The 17,445-nt window shown below is 37.3% G+C and overlaps 1 protein-coding gene across 1 annotated transcript in view; it reads left to right on the forward strand.

The window, feature by feature from the left end:
* FNBP4 (formin binding protein 4) overlaps positions 1–17,445 on the forward strand; it is a 32,036-nt gene that overhangs the window by 7,457 nt on the left and 7,134 nt on the right. Inside the window, exons 6-15 of the mRNA XM_028153428.2 lie at positions 81–201; positions 1,598–1,933; positions 2,593–2,803; positions 6,463–6,587; positions 8,559–8,663; positions 9,544–9,677; positions 10,666–10,853; positions 15,503–15,837; positions 15,960–16,104; positions 16,493–16,845. Coding sequence (XP_028009229.2) covers positions 81–201; positions 1,598–1,933; positions 2,593–2,803; positions 6,463–6,587; positions 8,559–8,663; positions 9,544–9,677; positions 10,666–10,853; positions 15,503–15,837; positions 15,960–16,104; positions 16,493–16,845 — 2,053 coding nt within the window. The remainder of the gene's footprint in view (positions 1–80; positions 202–1,597; positions 1,934–2,592; positions 2,804–6,462; positions 6,588–8,558; positions 8,664–9,543; positions 9,678–10,665; positions 10,854–15,502; positions 15,838–15,959; positions 16,105–16,492; positions 16,846–17,445) is intronic.

Consider the following 17,445-nt stretch of genomic DNA (forward strand, 5'->3'; position numbering starts at 1 on the left):
AAAGAAATTACCGAGAAGGAAATTTAAGTCTTTATAATATAATGATAATATTTTTCTTTTCTTTTTTCTTTTTTTTTAAGTTCGGTAACAGGTGCTGAAACTAGTTTTGTGGTAAACACAGACATGTATAATAAGGAGAAAAATATTTCTGTTTCCAGTAGTAAAAGTGGACCAGTCATAGCCAAGCGAGAAGTTAAAAAGGTCAGTGTTACAACTTAACCTCTTTTACATATTTTCAAATCTAAAGAATTTTTTTTGTTTGTTTGAGAGAGGAAGGGAGAGGGATAGAGAGAAACATTGGTGAGAGAAGAGCATCATCCATCGGCTGCCCCCTGAATGCCCCCTACTGGGGATTGAGCTTGCTACATGGGCATGTGCCCTGACTGGGAATGGAACCGGTGGCCTCTTGGTCCCTGGGTGGATGCTCAACTGCTGAGCCATGCCGGCCGGGCCAAATCTAAAGAAATTGAATGTTACTGTGGTATAGAAGACAGCCACTCTCCCCTGGAAGATGGCGTGGTCTCTGGGGCAGAGCTGGTCGCTCCAAGAGAGATTTCAGCAGCAGTGGAGGCTGCCTGGTCAGGGGAGCCCGGTCCAGCAGTCCCCAATAGTCCCTTGGAATATAGCTGTCCCTCACTCACAAATAGACACTCCCCGTATGTCCACACACTCTCATTTCATTCTCTCACTCACACACTATCTTGCAGCCTACCTTCCTGTCAGCAGCCATCTTCGATCTCTGATTTTATTTTTTTTTAATTGATGTTTAGAGAGAGAGAAAAACATCCATGTGAGGGCAAAACATCGATTGGCTGCCTCCTGCACACCTCCTACTTTTCAGTGCATAGGATGATGCCCCAACCAACTGAACCACACCAGACAGGGCTTTGTTGATTTTTTTATAATAGCCATTCTAACAGTTGTGAAGATTTTTAAAAATAAAATGAGTTACATTAATTAAAACTATTAGTGAAATGAGCATTTTTATAGCCTCATCAATAAGAAAAGTACGTTGTATTTTGCAGAGTGTATGAGTTGAAATTTAATTTGTCTTGAATTTTTAAATGATAGAGTAGGGGGTTGTCCAAAAATTACTTTAATTTAATCTTTACAACTCCAGAAGGGAGAAAAAGTAAGTATCCCAGTGGAGGAAATAGACACTTCAAATATAATCACACATTTCATGTTAGAAATGTTTTGCTTCCCTTTAAATCACCGTTATAGAATAAATGTGAGGTTATCTCATCATACAGAAGAGAAAGGTGCATAATTATACAGTCATGTGTTGAGCTGACAAAATTTTGACCTTACTTAAATCTACTTGTGCTTCTTATTAGTTTGTCTTTTGACATAGGGAGAATGGGGGAGGATGTGTTTGAGTTCCACCCACAACTAGGTTCTAGTTCAGACTGCCTTTCTAAATAGCAATGTTTCCATTATGCACATGTAAGGAAAATGGTACAAACATACTAATCTGTTGGAAGTTGGTTTTCAATAATATTCAATGACTGGAAAATGCAGTCAATTTTTTACATGAACAATTATATATATTCAGGTGAGATTTGTTTGAAAAGTGAGATTATTTTATTCTTTATAGGAAGTAAATGAAGGAATTCAAGCTCTCTCAAATAGTGAGGAAGAGAGGAAAGGGGTGGCAGCAGCACTGCTTGCTCCGTTATTGCCTGAGGGAATAAAAGAGGAAGAAGAAAGATGGAGAAGAAAAGTAATTTGTAAAGAAGTAGAGCCAGTTTCAGAAGTGAAAGAAACAAGTACAACAGAAGAAACAGCAACAATAGTAAAGCCACAGGAAACTGTATTGGACAATATGGAAGACCCTTCTCAGGAGGATCTTTGCAGTGTTGTTCAATCTGGAGAAAGTGAGGAGGAGGAACAAGATACCCTTGAACTTGAGCTCGTTTTGGAAAGGAAAAAAGTAAGTTTCGAAATTTTAGCTAAGGTGCATTTTCTTCCCTCAGTACTATCATATTCTGGGGTCATTGGGCATAAATTACTGTACACTACACTTACTGGGATTTTGCTGCTTATCAGCTGTATCATGTTTGCATGTTAAATGGGCTTTGTAAGAACAGAATTAAAAGGAACCCATAATTTTATGTGCTTTTCTTTAAAAGGGGAAAAATCACCATCTTTTAAAAATATATGGTCCACAGGAAACGTTCCTGATTGAAAAGTTGACTTTTACCTATTTTCTGCCCTGATTTTTTTTTTAACAGTTTCATCTACTGCCACCTTCAGTGAAGGAAAATCATAACGTGTTATAACAGTAATATCTCCTTGACATTATGAAGAGAGATTCGCAAAGTTTGCTTAGTCTGTTGTGTACATGTATTGCAAAGGATCTCTAGAACCTATCTCCTTCAAATCCATATTTGTTGACTATAATCTTGAGTCAGTATTTATTGAGTAACAATTGAATATGGAACATAATGTTCAACTCTCATGGGAAAATGTGTTAAGAAATGCTTCCTGTTCTCAAAGGATTTAAATTCGGAAAACACGTGGCTACTCACAGACATTTTAATGCTACTAACAGTTAATGACACTCTAACTTTATTTTCATGTTCTTTGTAGGCAGAGTTGCGAGCCTTGGAGGAAGGAGATGGTAGTGTGTCAGGGTCTAGTCCATGTTCTGATATCAGCCAGCCAGCATCTCAAGATGGAATGCGTAGACTTATGTCTAAAAAAGGAAAATGGAAGATGTTTGTTCGAGCTACCAGTCCAGAATCTACCAGCCGGAGTTCTAGCAAAACTGGACGGGAGACTCCAGAAAATGGAGAAACTGGTAATTCGTGCTTTACATTAAATTAGAGATGAAAGATGTGGAAGGAAATTCCTTCATTTCCCTTTTTTTTTTTTTTTTTTTTTTTTTTTTTTTTGTTCCCTCTTCTGCAAAAAAGGGGGACAGCACTTTACCCTTTTAGAAAAATGCTGGGAAGGAAGCTTTCTTTCACTTCTCTCAACCTTTTCCTGTCCACTAATGGAAGAGTTAAGATTCTGAAAGGATGGCATCCGTTCAGTTGTGTATTCACTATTGATTGAAGGTTACTTCTCCCTCAGAAACAGAAAAACAAGATTGGATCCTCTTCCTCCTTTCTTACTCTCTTGCCACACTAATTTTCTTTTTTTGTTCTTGTTTTTGTTTTTGTTGGTAGTCCTCATCCGGGGATATTTTTTCCATTTATATTTAGAGAGAGTGGAAGGGAGGGGATTACACACAGAGAGAGAAACATCAACGTGAGAGAGACCACACCAATTGGTTGCCCCCTAACACACGCCCCAACCGAACTGGAGATTGACCCTGCAACCAAGGTATGTGCCCTTGACTGGAATCTAACCCGCAACCCTTCAGTCCTCAGGCCAACACTCTAACCACTGATAAAGCCGGCTAGGGACACAATAATTCTTGATCTGTATAAGACCATGAGCTCTCCTTACTTGGTTCACTATTTCCAGTTGGTAAGCAGGGCAAGCTTTGACCACTTCTAGCAAGTTTCCCAGCCTGGTTGGCTGTATATAGATAGGTTTGATGCTGTCCTTAGGACTCAAGTTACCTTCATTCACGGTAATGTAGAAGAGATCCTGCTGCATTTTCCAATCTGTTATCAGAACTAATGTTTTTATGTCCATTTGGCCCTAATTTTGTAGTAGAAAATTAGCAATAAGATTTGACCAAACCTTAATTGAGTATTCCTAGCAGAAGATACCTTATAGGTTATGGTTAAAAAAAAACACACAGATAATAAATTAAAATATCTTTGGTTTTTCTCTTTTCAATCAACAATATAGAAGAACAGGAATTAGAATTCTAAAAGAGACCCCCTTCATCTTTTTGCTATTCTCATTCCATACTCCTTTATCTACATATTCTAGACCTTTTACATTTGAAGTTATGTATACATGAACATATTACCATATGGATGAGATGAGATGAGATTAGCCCTACAGATTGTTAGGCAACCAATTTTTTTTTTTTTTTTTTTTTTTCACTTAAAACATGGCTTGAAAATATTTGTTTTTAACCACAAAGTGGTATGGATGTCTGTCTGTCTGTCTGGTTTTTTTTTAATATATACTTTTATTGATTTCAGAGAGGAAGAGAGAGAAACATCAATGATGAGAGAGAATCATTGATAGGCTGCCTCCTGCACAAGCCTGACTGGGAATTGAACTGTGATCTGGTTTGGAGGTCAGTGCTCAACCACTGAGCTACACGGGCCGAGCTTGATGTCTTCATTTACATTTAATTCTTCCCCCGTTGATGGACAATTTTTAAAAGTTTACATTAAGCCCTGACCGGTTTGGCTCAGTGGATAGAGCGTCGGCCTGCGGACTGAAGGGTCCCAGGTTCGATTCCGGTCAAGGGCATGTACCTTGGTTGCGGGCACATCCCCAGTAGGGAGTGTGCAGGAGGCAGCTGAAAGATGTTTCTAACTCTCTATCCCTCTCCCTTCCTCTCTGTAAAAAATCAATAAAATATATTTAAAAAAAAAAAAAAGTTTACATTAAGAGAGGGACAGAGTATCATTAGTGGTGAGAGAGTATCAGTCATTGATCCTGCCTCCCGCGTGCCCACAGTGGGGATCAAGCCCACAACTTTGGCATGTGCCTTGACCAGAATCGAACCCTGACCTCCTAGTTCATAAGTTGACGCTCAACCACTGAGGCATGCCAGCCGAGCTCAAATTTGATTATTTTGAAAGTGGTTCTCATGACTGAAAGAATTACATTTTATATGGGGATAAGTTGTTAAGCAGGTGTTTTGAAGCAAGCCTAACAGAGAGTTCATATTTACTTATTTTTTAATCCTCTCCTAAGGATATGTTTTTTATTGATTTTTAGAGATCAAGAAAGGGAGGGAGTGAGAAACATTGACGTTGCCTCCCATATACACCCCAACTGGGATCTAACCTGCAACCTTTGTGCCCTGACTGGGAATCGAACCAGCTATCTTTTGGTGTATAGACGACACTCCAACCAACTGAACCACACTGGCCAGGGCTAATTTTTTTTTTTTTAATTGATTTTAGAGAAAGAAACATTGGTTTGTTGACCCACTTATTTATGCATTCATTAGTTGCTCCTTGTATGTGCCCTGACCAGGATTGAACCCACAATCTTGGTGTGTTGGGATGATGCTCTAACCAACTGATGTACCTGGCCAGGGCTAGAGTTCTTATTCTTTACTCCAAGTTGGTGGTAAACCTGTTCTTTTGGAGATTCCCATTACTAACATAATCAGCACCAACCAGAAGAGTAGGTTGGTCCAATACAGATTGTTTACAGGTCTTAGCCAGTTCAGAAAGGAAGTTATTAGGTAGTTTAAAATGCTGCTCTGATTTTGAAAGCCTTTTGGCCAGCAGGTGTGGCTCACTAGTTATGAACCAGGAAGTCACGGTTCGATTCCCGGTCAGGGCACACGCCCAGGTTATAGGCTCAATCCCCAGTAGGGGGCGTGCAGGAGGCATCCAATCAGAGATTCTCTGATCATTGATGTTTCTCTCCCTTCCTCTCTGAAATCAATAAAACTATTTTTTTAATAAAATAAAGATAGTCTTTTATTCAAAACTCACTTGATAAAGAACCCTCAGGTATTCTGAGTTTGATAGCTTTTGTAAGTAAGTGAATTTGTGGTATTCTGGAAGAGAAGATTAGAAAAGATTAATAATGAGAAAGGGGCCCTGGCCGGTTTGGCTCAGTGGATAGAGCGTTGACCTGCAGACTGAAGGGTCCCACGTTCGATTCCAGTCAAGGGCATGTACCTTGGTTTCTGGCACATCCCCAGTGGGGGTGTGCAGGAGGCAGCTGATTGATGTTTCTCTCTAATCGATGTTTCTAACTCTATCCCTCTCCCTTCCTCTCTGTAAAAAATAAATAAAAAATTTTTTTTAAAAGAAAAATAAAGGAGAAAGGGAATGCAGAAACTACAGAGTAATGTAAAACAAAGTTAAGTTTGTTTCATAGGCCCATTTTAAGAAAGGTAATTATAAGGGGTAAAGTTTTTTTGGTTTTATCAAGATAATAGGTTTATAAGTCATTAGAGCTTTTCTTGTTGTTAATCCTCACCCAAGGATATTTTTCCCAATGATTTTTTTTTAGAGTGGAAGGGAGGGAGAGAGAGTGAAACATCGATGTGGGAGAGACACATCAATTGGTTGCCTCTCTCACTCGCCCCAACTGGAGCCGGGGATTGGACCTACAACCCAGGTATGTGTCCTTGACTCAAAATCCAACCCACGACCCTTCGGTGCATGGGCTGACACTCCAGGCACGGAGCCAAACTGGCCAAGGCATTAGGGCTTCTTTAACAAGAAACACGAGCAACAGAGAATTTGTAACCTTTTTCAGATCTCTCTTCTACAGGGGTAAGAAAATGTTTATGGGGCTCTATCACTATTGTCCCTTTGAATTAATTTTATGTTTTTTTGTTGTTTCTTTTTGCAGCAATTGGTGCCGAAAATTCAGAAAAAATAGATGAGAATTCAGACAAAGAAATGGAAGTAGAAGAATCTTCAGAGAAGAATAAAGTACAAACAGCACCTAAAGTAGAAGAAGAACAGGATTTAAAAGTATGTAGCCGAAGCCGGTTTGGCTCAGTAGATAAGAGCGCCGGCCTGCGGACTGAAAGGTCCCAGGTTCGATTCCGGTCAAGGGCATGTACCTTGGTTGCAGGCACATCCCCAGTGGGGGGTGTGCAGGAGGCAGCTGATCGATGATTCTCTCTCATCGATGTTTCTAACTCTCTATCCCTCTCCCTTCCTCTCTGTAAAAAATCAATAAAGTATATTAAAAAATAAGTAAATAAATAAAAGTATGTATACATATTCCTTAATGTAACTTGACAAATATTTTTATGGTAAATTGGCTAACCATTAAATTACTTTCTATTAGCAAGTAGTAAAAGTAACCTTTATCTCCAACTCTAAATCATTTACTCAGGTGAAAAGGTCATATTTAAGACTGAAATAAGGAATTATACGACTGACTTTATGTAGATAAACTAATAAATTCTTAATTACTTTCTTACAAGAAGCCTCCTTTAGAAAGCAATAGCTTATCAAATACAGTGGAACCTCAGTTCTTGAGCTTAATCCATTCTGGAAGGCATCTCGAGAATCAATTTGTTGGAAAACCGAATCATTTTTTTCCCATTAGAAATAATATAAATTGAGCCTGACTGGCATGGCTCAGTGGGGTCATTGAGTTAATCCGTTCCAAACCCCCAAATGATTCCCTGTTTTAACCTTCCTTATATATAGTACATATCTGATGTACTGTTTAACCTACAAACAAACATTTATTTTCTTAAATGTATCGATACCTCTACCTACTCACCTTAAACAAATCACTTTTAGCATTTGGTCCAGGGATGTCTTCCAGGTCATCATGCAGCATCTTTACCTTGTTCATACATCACTGCCTCCGAAATGGCTCTCACTGGTTAACTGCTTTTCCTCTATCCAAATCAACAACAGTTTTTCTACTCTTCAATTGTCTGTGATCATTATTTCTTTCACACCCTTAACAACATTAGCACTCATGATGGCCTCTTTATGTTTTAAAATTGTGCTAATGGTTAATTTGCAAGCCATAAAAGCTTTCTCTCCTTTGTTGGTTGTCTGAGACACTTTTTGTCATGCTGAGAATAGTTATCCGCTTGAAAGGTTTGTAACTTTGGTTCAACAACCAAGATATTTGTTCTGTGAACAACTTGGCCAAGAACACCCGAATTATTTTTATTGATTTCAGAGAGGAAAGGAAAGGGAGAGAGAAACATCATTGATGAGAGGGAATCATTGATTGGCTGCCTCCTGCACGCTCCCTACTGAGAATTGAGCCTGAAACCCAGGCATGTGCCCTGACGGGGAAATCTATGACCTCCTGGCTCAACCCCTGAGCCACACCAGCCAGGCTGTAATTGTAAAGGCTTCTCTACTTTGGAAGTACTAAAGAGATTAAAAGTCATAAATTTAATTTCTACATGAACTACATGTCCTTACACAAAGGCAAATTTTCTTCCAATGTCATTTCTAATAGGAGAATTGGGCTGTATTAAGTATGTGGCTATTTAGAGTTGGTCTGTTGGGAAAACCAGTTAGCATATTCTTTTGACTTGAAAGAGTTTATCCAGTTCCTAGCTAGTGTACAGTCATGTTGAAGGGATTGGGAGAATTAATATTTTTCAGTTTGTGGCCAGTATACACAATAATGGATAAATGATAGCATGAACAATATCAGGAGTTACATCATTTCAGATCTGTTTTCAACTGTTGAATTCCATGTTGTGTTAGAGTAGGTACTCACTTAATTTCTCTAAACCTTCTGTTACTATTCTTCATGTTATTGGAGTTATTTTGCTATAAATTATAAATTTATCTTCTGCATAACTATTTGGATGCAGCTACTTGAGAAAGACCATATAATTTATAGGCAGACCCATATTTTTAGTGTCTATAACAATAAATACAAGATTTTATTTAATACAGAAAATATTGCTGGTTCCATTTTTATTTTAACTTTTCTTCTTTCCTGCATTACAGTTTCAGATTGGAGAACTAGCAAATACCCTGATGAGTAAATTTGAATTTTTAGGCATTAATAGACAGTCCATCTCCAACTTTCATGTGCTGCTCTTACAGACTGAGGTAATTAGCCATTTTTGGTATAGTCAATGTTTAAATGAAATGCTACAAGTGAAGAATCTGTCTTGTTTATGTTTTAATTCTGAATTTGAATGTTTAACCTTGATGCATATTTTAACTGCTAACCCAGGAAATAAAACTATGATTAGCTAAAGCAAAATATAATTATTAAAATGAATACTGAGAGTTTGTATATAATGATGATGCTTATATTCACTGCCTTCATTAGTCATATATGTTTTATTTAATGTATTGGGGTAACATTGGTTCATAACACATTTCAGGTATACAACTGAAAGGGCATATATTTTAATACAGATTTCTTTCTAGTAAATTAAAATTCTTCATAATGATCCAATAAGGTCATATTATGTTGAAATTATTTTATAAATGTTAAAGCATTAGAAATCTATTTAAAAAGAAAAGTTATCAGTCATATTTGTAACCAGCATACTATACAAAATGGTATGGTAGGATTAGGTAATGAACTCCTATAGGAAGCTGACTAGTTTTCCTAAGAACTGAACCTTTACTTTGGTTAATAACATTGCTAAACTAAATGAACTATCTATCCAAAATTATTGGGGAACCAATCTTAATATAATCTAAAGGGGAAAACCAAAACTGCCACTCATTTTCACAGGGCAGGAGAGTTGGCAGTGTAAAAATGTACTGGGGTCCAATCTCCTTTTTCAGGACACTGCAGACAAACAAGATATTTTAGGTAATTAAGATGGTATTTTTGTTGTTGTTGTTCCTCTTTGGTTTACTCCTGCCACAGTATAGCAATACAGTCACAGACTAGAAGACTCGTGTCCTTCTTATCTCTATCTCCTGAAATAATAATAAGTCTTTAACACTTATTGCTGTTTGTTGATTTTAGACTCGGATTGCAGACTGGCGGGAAGGGGCTCTTAATGGAAACTACCTTAAACGAAAACTTCAGGATGCAGCAGAACAACTAAAACAGTATGAAATAAACGCCACTCCTAAAGGCTGGTCCTGCCACTGGGACAGGTACGCACTCTTCTCCCCTTTTCACCTTTCACCTTTGACATCTCAGACATGATTTGTGATCACCACCACCTGACAACATGACAGCCTGTCTGGAGACTGAGAGCAGCTGCAGTTAGCGGTGCTTGGCAGGCAAAGCACCACAAGCGATTACAGAGTTTGCGCCAGCCACGCGTTGGAGAAACAAAAATCAATGTTTAAAGTGTTCCATGTAACGGATTTTTTTCCAAGATTGGACAAAGCTGGTTTACTCTCCAGAGTGTTGCACGGAGTAGGGCGGGCTTGGGGGTTAAGCGCATGCGAGAGCTCTGTGCGCTTTACAGGACCTCTGGAAGCAACTACTCCTGATTAACCTCGGTGAAGTTAAGGAAAGCTTCGTGGCTGAAGATGTGAATGAAGAACAAGATTACTATCTTCTGCCAGCAGGTCAGATGAAAACATTTCTTTTTATATTTGGCTTTTCTTGATTTTTTTTTTCGTTATTTGAAATCTTTGCTCTTTTATTTTTCAGCTCCCAGATACTCTCCCTCTCTTTAGCTTTCACTGTGTTTGGTATCAAGAATATGAAATGTGAATTCCACGTTCCAAGAGGGGAAGAGTCACCTTTCGCAAACTTCGTTGTTCTCTTCTTTGGAAGGGAAATTAATGTTCTAGGAAATTGAGTCCCTCCGTTAATGACACTTGAAATCCTGAATAGCATTGGCAAAAAAAACCAAAAACTGAATATGAGAGGTGTTTTCTAAGTCATCTGTTGGATTTGAGAGGGCTCAGGGCTGTATTCACAGAGCTGCTGGCAGTGCAAATAGCTTTGAATTTCTTTGGTTCTCCATCCACAAATGTCAAAGCTCTTTGTTGCCTTTGTGAATAGCAGTCCATTAAGAAGAGGTTCGTCCCTGTGAGAGCAGACTGCTGTCCTGGGACAGGACCAAATGCAAGTGTCTTTGTAGGAGAATGGGTCTTAAGACATGTGTTTTTCTTTCTTGTAATTTAGGGATCATAGACGATATTTCTATGTAAACGAACATTCGGGCGAGTCTCAGTGGGAGTTCCCAGATGGTGAGGAGGAGGAGGAAGAAAGCCAAGCACAAGGAAGTAAAGACGAGACTCTTCCTAAACAGACCTTGAAAGACAAAACTGGCACTGATTCAAATTCTACAGAATCCTCTGAGAATTCCACAGGTGGGACAATTTGCCCTGTACTAATTGGAGAGAAATTAGAGGGAAAAAAGATTTATATTGGGATTATTAAAAGAAATAATTTAAATCATAACAAATTTTTAATTAAAAACTAGTGGCTTGACCTAAAAAAAAAAATGCAGAAGTTATACTGTAGAAAACAAAGACAGTGACTGATTGGAAATCGGCATACCATTGATAAAAAATGAAATGATGAGACAGTGTATTTTTATTTTAAAATGCTGTCCCATAACCACTCTCTCATGTCACAGATAAGCTGTGGATTTCCAATAACGGAATGCTAATTAATGCTAAGGGACTAGATTGTTGAATTGTTAATACCTATGTGGAGTAATGTGAGATTTGTTCCACCTTTCTGTAGAACTAGTATATAAGCTCCACTTATAAAAAAGTCCTATAAGAAGTGTGGTTGTTACAAATCATAATGATCTGAAGAAATGCTGTGAAATTAGGACCATACTTGTTCCAGAGAAGCAAAATAATTTATCATTGAAAATAGTCAACAACATTCTTCTATATAGTAATCAGAATGGCTTAACCCATTTAAAGTACTGTCAGAGCTCTTCACTTTAGTTAAATATAGAAGTCCTCACTTAACTCTTCAATAGGTTCTGTTACTTTAAGCAAAACAATGTTATAATGAAATCAGTTTTACCATAGGCTGATTGATTCAACAATAGTTAACTTCTTATGTCATCTCATTGACGTTATAACAAAATGAGGTAATTTGAGGACCTGCTGTACATTAAAAGGGGGAGTGGGGCTCCCATAGTTCCTCAGTCTCTCTGAGGATCTGATAGCTCTTCTAAGAGTTGTGGCTTGATTTCCACATTATGGAAGATGATACATATTTTTTCCCTTAAAGTCCATCTTGAAATGACAAAATTAAGTGAATAATGAAGCATAATCAAAACTGATTAACCTTTTGATCTAAAAAACTGGTAGCTATTTGTTAAAATGATGGCATATGAAGGCAAGAGAGAAGAGTGGTTTCTAAAGTAATAAACCTTGGAAGATAAAAAAATACAGAATTTGTTGGAAAATTAGGGAGTAAAGAGCTGAATTCTTTTGTCCACTGCTTATCAAAAATGATGCTTTGTACTGCCTAATCTCAGTAGAAAAGTTCTGATGATGTAGCAAATGAAACGTCATAATTTTAATTTCTTAAATAGTCTAGGAATTGTTGTCAGATCACTCTAAATAAAAAGCCAATATCACTACAGTGATAATTTTATAACAGTAAAAGGGTGGTTTTATTCTACCTTATTTTTCAGAAATACATTTTCTCAAGGTATGGGGTATTTTACTTAACATTTTACTTTTCCCGTTCTTTTGGTCGCAGTGATGATAGATAGATAAACAGACAGACAGAGTCTAATAAGTTGGTTTGGTTGTTTGCTTTTTTGTGTAGTTAGTGAACATAAGAGGCGTAGTGATGGTTCTGGGTAGGTGATTCCACTCCTGACCACTGTCTGATGTCCCTTTTTTGTATGTTCCAAAGCTGGATAGTCTAAAATGACCACCGTAGAGTTAAGTAGTCTCTTTTTTTAATGACGCACCTAGTTGAAAGACCTTGAGACATTCCTATCTGATTAAAATAAAACTAAGTTAAACTGTAGGGAAAAGCCAGAGATAGACCATCTTACGTTCTTCAGCATCTTTATTGAGAGAATCACTAAAACCATAGTGATTTACTATGGTAAACTTGATGTAAAGAGAATCCATGTTTGTATGTAGGCCTTAAGGATTTAAAAGCAATACTGATCACTGTTTTAAGCCTATAAAGAAAGTTTCTAATATGTGCTCTTTGTCAGTTTAGCAGTGGTTAAACCATCTTTTAAAGAAGAAAAATTACTACACTATATGGAGCAAGGAAGTTCCAGAGTTCTATTTATTTTAATCCTTGCTTGTTGGTCAGTGTTTGAGTTTAACATGTCACTAAATATTTAGCAATATTTCAAGATAACCCAGTATGTCTATCTTACTGGACTTGTGTCACTTAGTTTAAATATACCTGCTTTTTCAAAAAAAAGTCTCTGTGGGACCTGTTATTTATATAATAACTTGTTGCTTTACATTGCTAAACTGGCCTCTTGGCTTAAAATACTAAGCAAAATTTTCTCTTTAGGGAAATACAGAAAAACAAAGGAAGCCTGCCCATAAATAAAAATAAAGATGCATAGAAAAGATATGTTCTTAAAGAATTTAAAATTTGTATCCCCGCACTATTCTGTCTTTAAGCTTACAGTTTTTTAATCTGTTAGCATATAATAAAAGCTGTGTATACCGTTTTAATCTCTCCTTGGACTTCAGACTTACATGTTCTCTTAATTGGCAAAATATATACCAACTGGTTTACATTTAGAAATGAAGAAAAGCATTATGTAATATGATATCCATGAATATTCAAACTAGATTTCTTGAAGTTCTTTGTATTTAAGCCAAAGAAGATCATGAATGTTAAGACACAGATTTTGTCTTGAGTAAATGTAGTTTGGGATTCAAATATTAACTCTAAAAGTGCTCTTGTTCACAGCAAAAATTTATCAAGATTAGTTTGCCTTATATTTACAAATTTTAATTCTGATTAACTTTGGGAGTCCTGAATCACATTATTAATCTTGAAACCATGTTTTCTTGAGCTCCTCTGCACAGCAGCATATCAACATCATTACTGTATTGGTAATGCATTATGCTTCTAGATGAGAAATCTGCCATTCTATAAAATCTGACATTTTTATTTACCAACCGTATGTTGTGGTTGGTTTATTAGAAGGAAGTTTAGTAATGTTTATTACCTTAGTTCTTATGTAATTCTGATATATTATTAGAATATAGCCCTACCAAGACTTTATTTGTCTAAAAGTTAGTGTATAAATTCATATTAGATATAATCAAATACAAGTTTAATGACATGTTTTGAAGTCTTAATGACATATTTGAAGTCTCTAGCTAGAAAACTGCATTTCTGTTTTCTGATGAATTTTTTCAGTGCTCTTTTCCTTAGTAAACAACAACTCTACAATAACCATGTGAATCAGATTCTTAAAGTCTTACATAATGTGTCATTTTTCTGATCCATGAAAAGTAAAGTTATTATAAAAGCCAAGTGGTTCGTGGTCACTTTGTTGAATTGCTATTGTGGTATATTTTGAGCAAAGTACAGTAAAATGTCTTATCTTTGTCCCAGCGCCTTTTATAATAGAGCCCATATCTAATCCACTGCTTTTGACCATGAAATTTAACAGGTACCTGCATCTGGATCTCTACTCCAAGAGAAGTGAGATTTATTTGAGATTTCTAAAGCTCTTGGACTCTTGATATTTCACCAGGAAATCTTGGTAAAAATAGCACTAGACTAGGAGTCATAACTGGCCACTAAGAGCTGTATGATCTTGGGCAAGTTATTTCCTTCCTGGGTTTCATTACCTTTAAAAGAGAAGGTTGAACTAGATGATTTCTCATGTCTCTTCTACTCCTAAATTCTATGATTTTTAGGGAGAAAATCCCCTTCAACATTCCTGGGATATAGATCTAATAGTTTCATATATTGTGAAACTTCCCTATTGACGATAAAGAGGGATGGGGAAGGCTACAAGTAAGTATATCCTCCTATTTTCTCTAATCCTTAAAACATTTCCCAGCAGAGAAAGGACGGTAGTTAACTGGATTTTGCAAAACCAGAGGAAAGCTGATCCTACAGCTTTTCAGCTGTTATTTAACTCAGACTTCAACAGCAATTTCAAATCCTCTGCATCTTCAAACACCTCTGAGTTATCATTTACCTTGAGGATTCACTCCCCTAAATTTCCCTTTTCTCACCACAGAAATAAAATTACCCTCCCTGATTTGTGTTGCTGTGATTTAACAAATGAGTATAATTCACACAGAGATGTGAAGGAATGATAGGTTTGACAATAGCACCTTGCAAGTGGATTTTTATAACTTTAGTAACCCACATTAATTAAAATTGATAGAATTTGTGTGGGTGTTCTGGGTTATCCTCAAATACTTGTTTAGCTCACTAAAAATACACAGAATCAATACTGCAAATGTGCATCACTCCTCGCTCCTCACCTTTAAAAGTAAAAAGAATCTAGAGTGTTGTCTTCTAGTTGTAGTTTGGTGGGGTTTTTTTAATGATTTTAGAAAGAGGAAGGCAGGGGAGAGAGAGAGAGAAACATTGGTTTTTGTTCCACTTATTCATTCATTCATTGCTTGATTCTTGTATGTGCCCTCATCAAGGGTGAAACCTGAAACCTTGGTGTATGGGACAGTGCTCTAACCAACTGAGCTACTCAGCTAGAGCCAGGTTGTGTATTTTGAAATCTAGTGTAGGTTCAGATGACTGAATTTCTCATTGGGATGATGTGATGTGCTTCACTTACTTGTTCATAAATCTGGACCCAAAGAACAAAATTGGTATTTCATAGCTAGGGTGAGTGTTCACTATGAGGTTTATAAATTTATTTTTCCATGAGAATCATTTTGAACTGAGTTATTTAGTATTTCAGAGGCATCAGTGTAGAATAGATCTGTGGATCAGATTTTGTCTCACCAGTCTATTGTGCATTTCTGTAAATACAGAGTTTTTGTCTTGCCTTTTCCCTGACTCCTGTTTGGTTTTTTAGGTTCTCTTTGTAAAGAGTCCTTTTCTGGTCAAGTGTCTTCTTCATCACTCATGCCACTTACTCCATTCTGGACCCTCCTTCAGTCAAATGTGCCTGTGCTTCAACCTCCATTACCTTTGGAAATGCCACCACCCCCACCTCCACCCCCAGACTCCCCTCCCCCTCCTCCTCCTCCCCCTCCCCCTCCTCCTCCTCCCCCACCTCCTCCTCCAGTAGAAGATAGTGAGATCCAGGAGGTAGAGATGGAGGATGAGGGAAATGAGGAGCCTCCTGCCCCAGGAACAGAGGAGGATACTCCATTGAAACCTACACAAACTACAATTGTAACTAGCCAGGTGAGAATGCCATTTGACATCCTAAAGAGTTTCCGGGGATGGGCATAATTGACACCATGTTCTATTTTAGAAGAGGATGTTTAGGGCCTTTTGCAGCACTGACTAGATCTTTTGCATTTCAGAGTTCAGTTGATTCTACCACCTCTAGTTCTCCTTCCACTAAAGCTGTAAAGAGAAAAGCTACAGAAATTAGTACTGCAGTAGTTCAGAGGTCAGCTACCATTGGTAGTTCTCCAGTCCTGTACAGCCAATCAGCTATAGCTACAGGTAAGCATTATGGTTAAAATGTTTTCCTCGATGTATTATATCTTTGTTTCCAGAATTATATGTCATAAACAAATTTTAATGGGTTTTCATTGCGAAGACTTATGTGTTTCTTTTCACTTGATAAACACTTCAGTTACTATTAACAGTTTGGTATGTGTCCTTCCAGATTGTTTTCTGTGCATTTACATAACAATGATTTTTGTGTTCAGGTACCTTAATGCTAAATTACTAAGAAATATTTTGCTACTAGAAAATGTAGCTTGTTTGTTTGTTTGTTTGTTTGTTTGTTTAGGAAAAGATATGTTATGTTGATCTACAAATTTCTCGGTTCCCTTTTTCTTGTTTTTGGCCTTTGTCATAAAGTTTCATTTTATGTTTTTCGTGTTAGGTCATCAGGCAACAGGGACTGGACAACAGTCTGCAGGGATTGGACACCAGGCAGTATCATCAGTTAGCCATCCAGCAACAGGAATAGGTCATCAGGCCAGAGGAATAAGCTTACAGTCAAATTACCTAGGACTGGCATCAGCTTCTGCAATTATGAATTATGCTGAATGTTCTGTCCAAATGGCAGTGACTGCTCCCACACTGCAGCCAGTACCGGCTCGAAGTGCTGTGCCTACAACTGCTGTTGTAGAACCACCACCACCTCCGCCTCCTCCACCTCCTCCTCCATCAACACCACCACCAGCTCCCAAAGTGCCACCACCTGAGAAGACAAAAAAAGGAAAGAAAGATAAGGTATAGTAAATCTCCCTTTTAGTTTTTATTTGAAAAAATGCCTTATTAAGATGGTATTTATATAAAATTAACCATTTTAAAGTATACAATTCTATAGCCTTTAGTACATTTACAGTTTGCAACCACCACCTCTCTCTAGTTACAAAACATTTTCATTACCTCAGCATAAAACCTTGTACCCTTTAAGTAGTCATTCACCATCACCTCTTTACCCAAGTCTCTGGGAACCTCCAATCTGCTTTCTGTCTCTGTGGATTTACCTATTCTGAAATCACGAATATGTGACCTTTAATGCCTGGCTTCCTTTACTTAGCACAATGTTTTCGGGGTTTATCCATGTTGTAGCTTGTATTCGTATTAGTACTTCATCCTTTTTATAGCTGAGTAAGGGTTCTTATGTGTATATATCACAAATTGTTTATCCATTCGTGCATTGATGGACATTGTTTTACCCCCTTTTAGCTATTATGAATAGTACTGATATAAATGTGCATTTGAGTACTTGTTTTCATTTCTTTTGGGTATATAGGAATAAAATTGCTGAGTCATAGGATAATTCTGTGTTTAAAAAATTATAACAATTCTAGTGGCCAAGAAGTG

Source organism: Eptesicus fuscus, chromosome 13 (genome assembly GCF_027574615.1).
Source record: "Eptesicus fuscus isolate TK198812 chromosome 13, DD_ASM_mEF_20220401, whole genome shotgun sequence".
NCBI classification, from domain to species: Eukaryota; Metazoa; Chordata; class Mammalia; order Chiroptera; family Vespertilionidae; genus Eptesicus; species Eptesicus fuscus.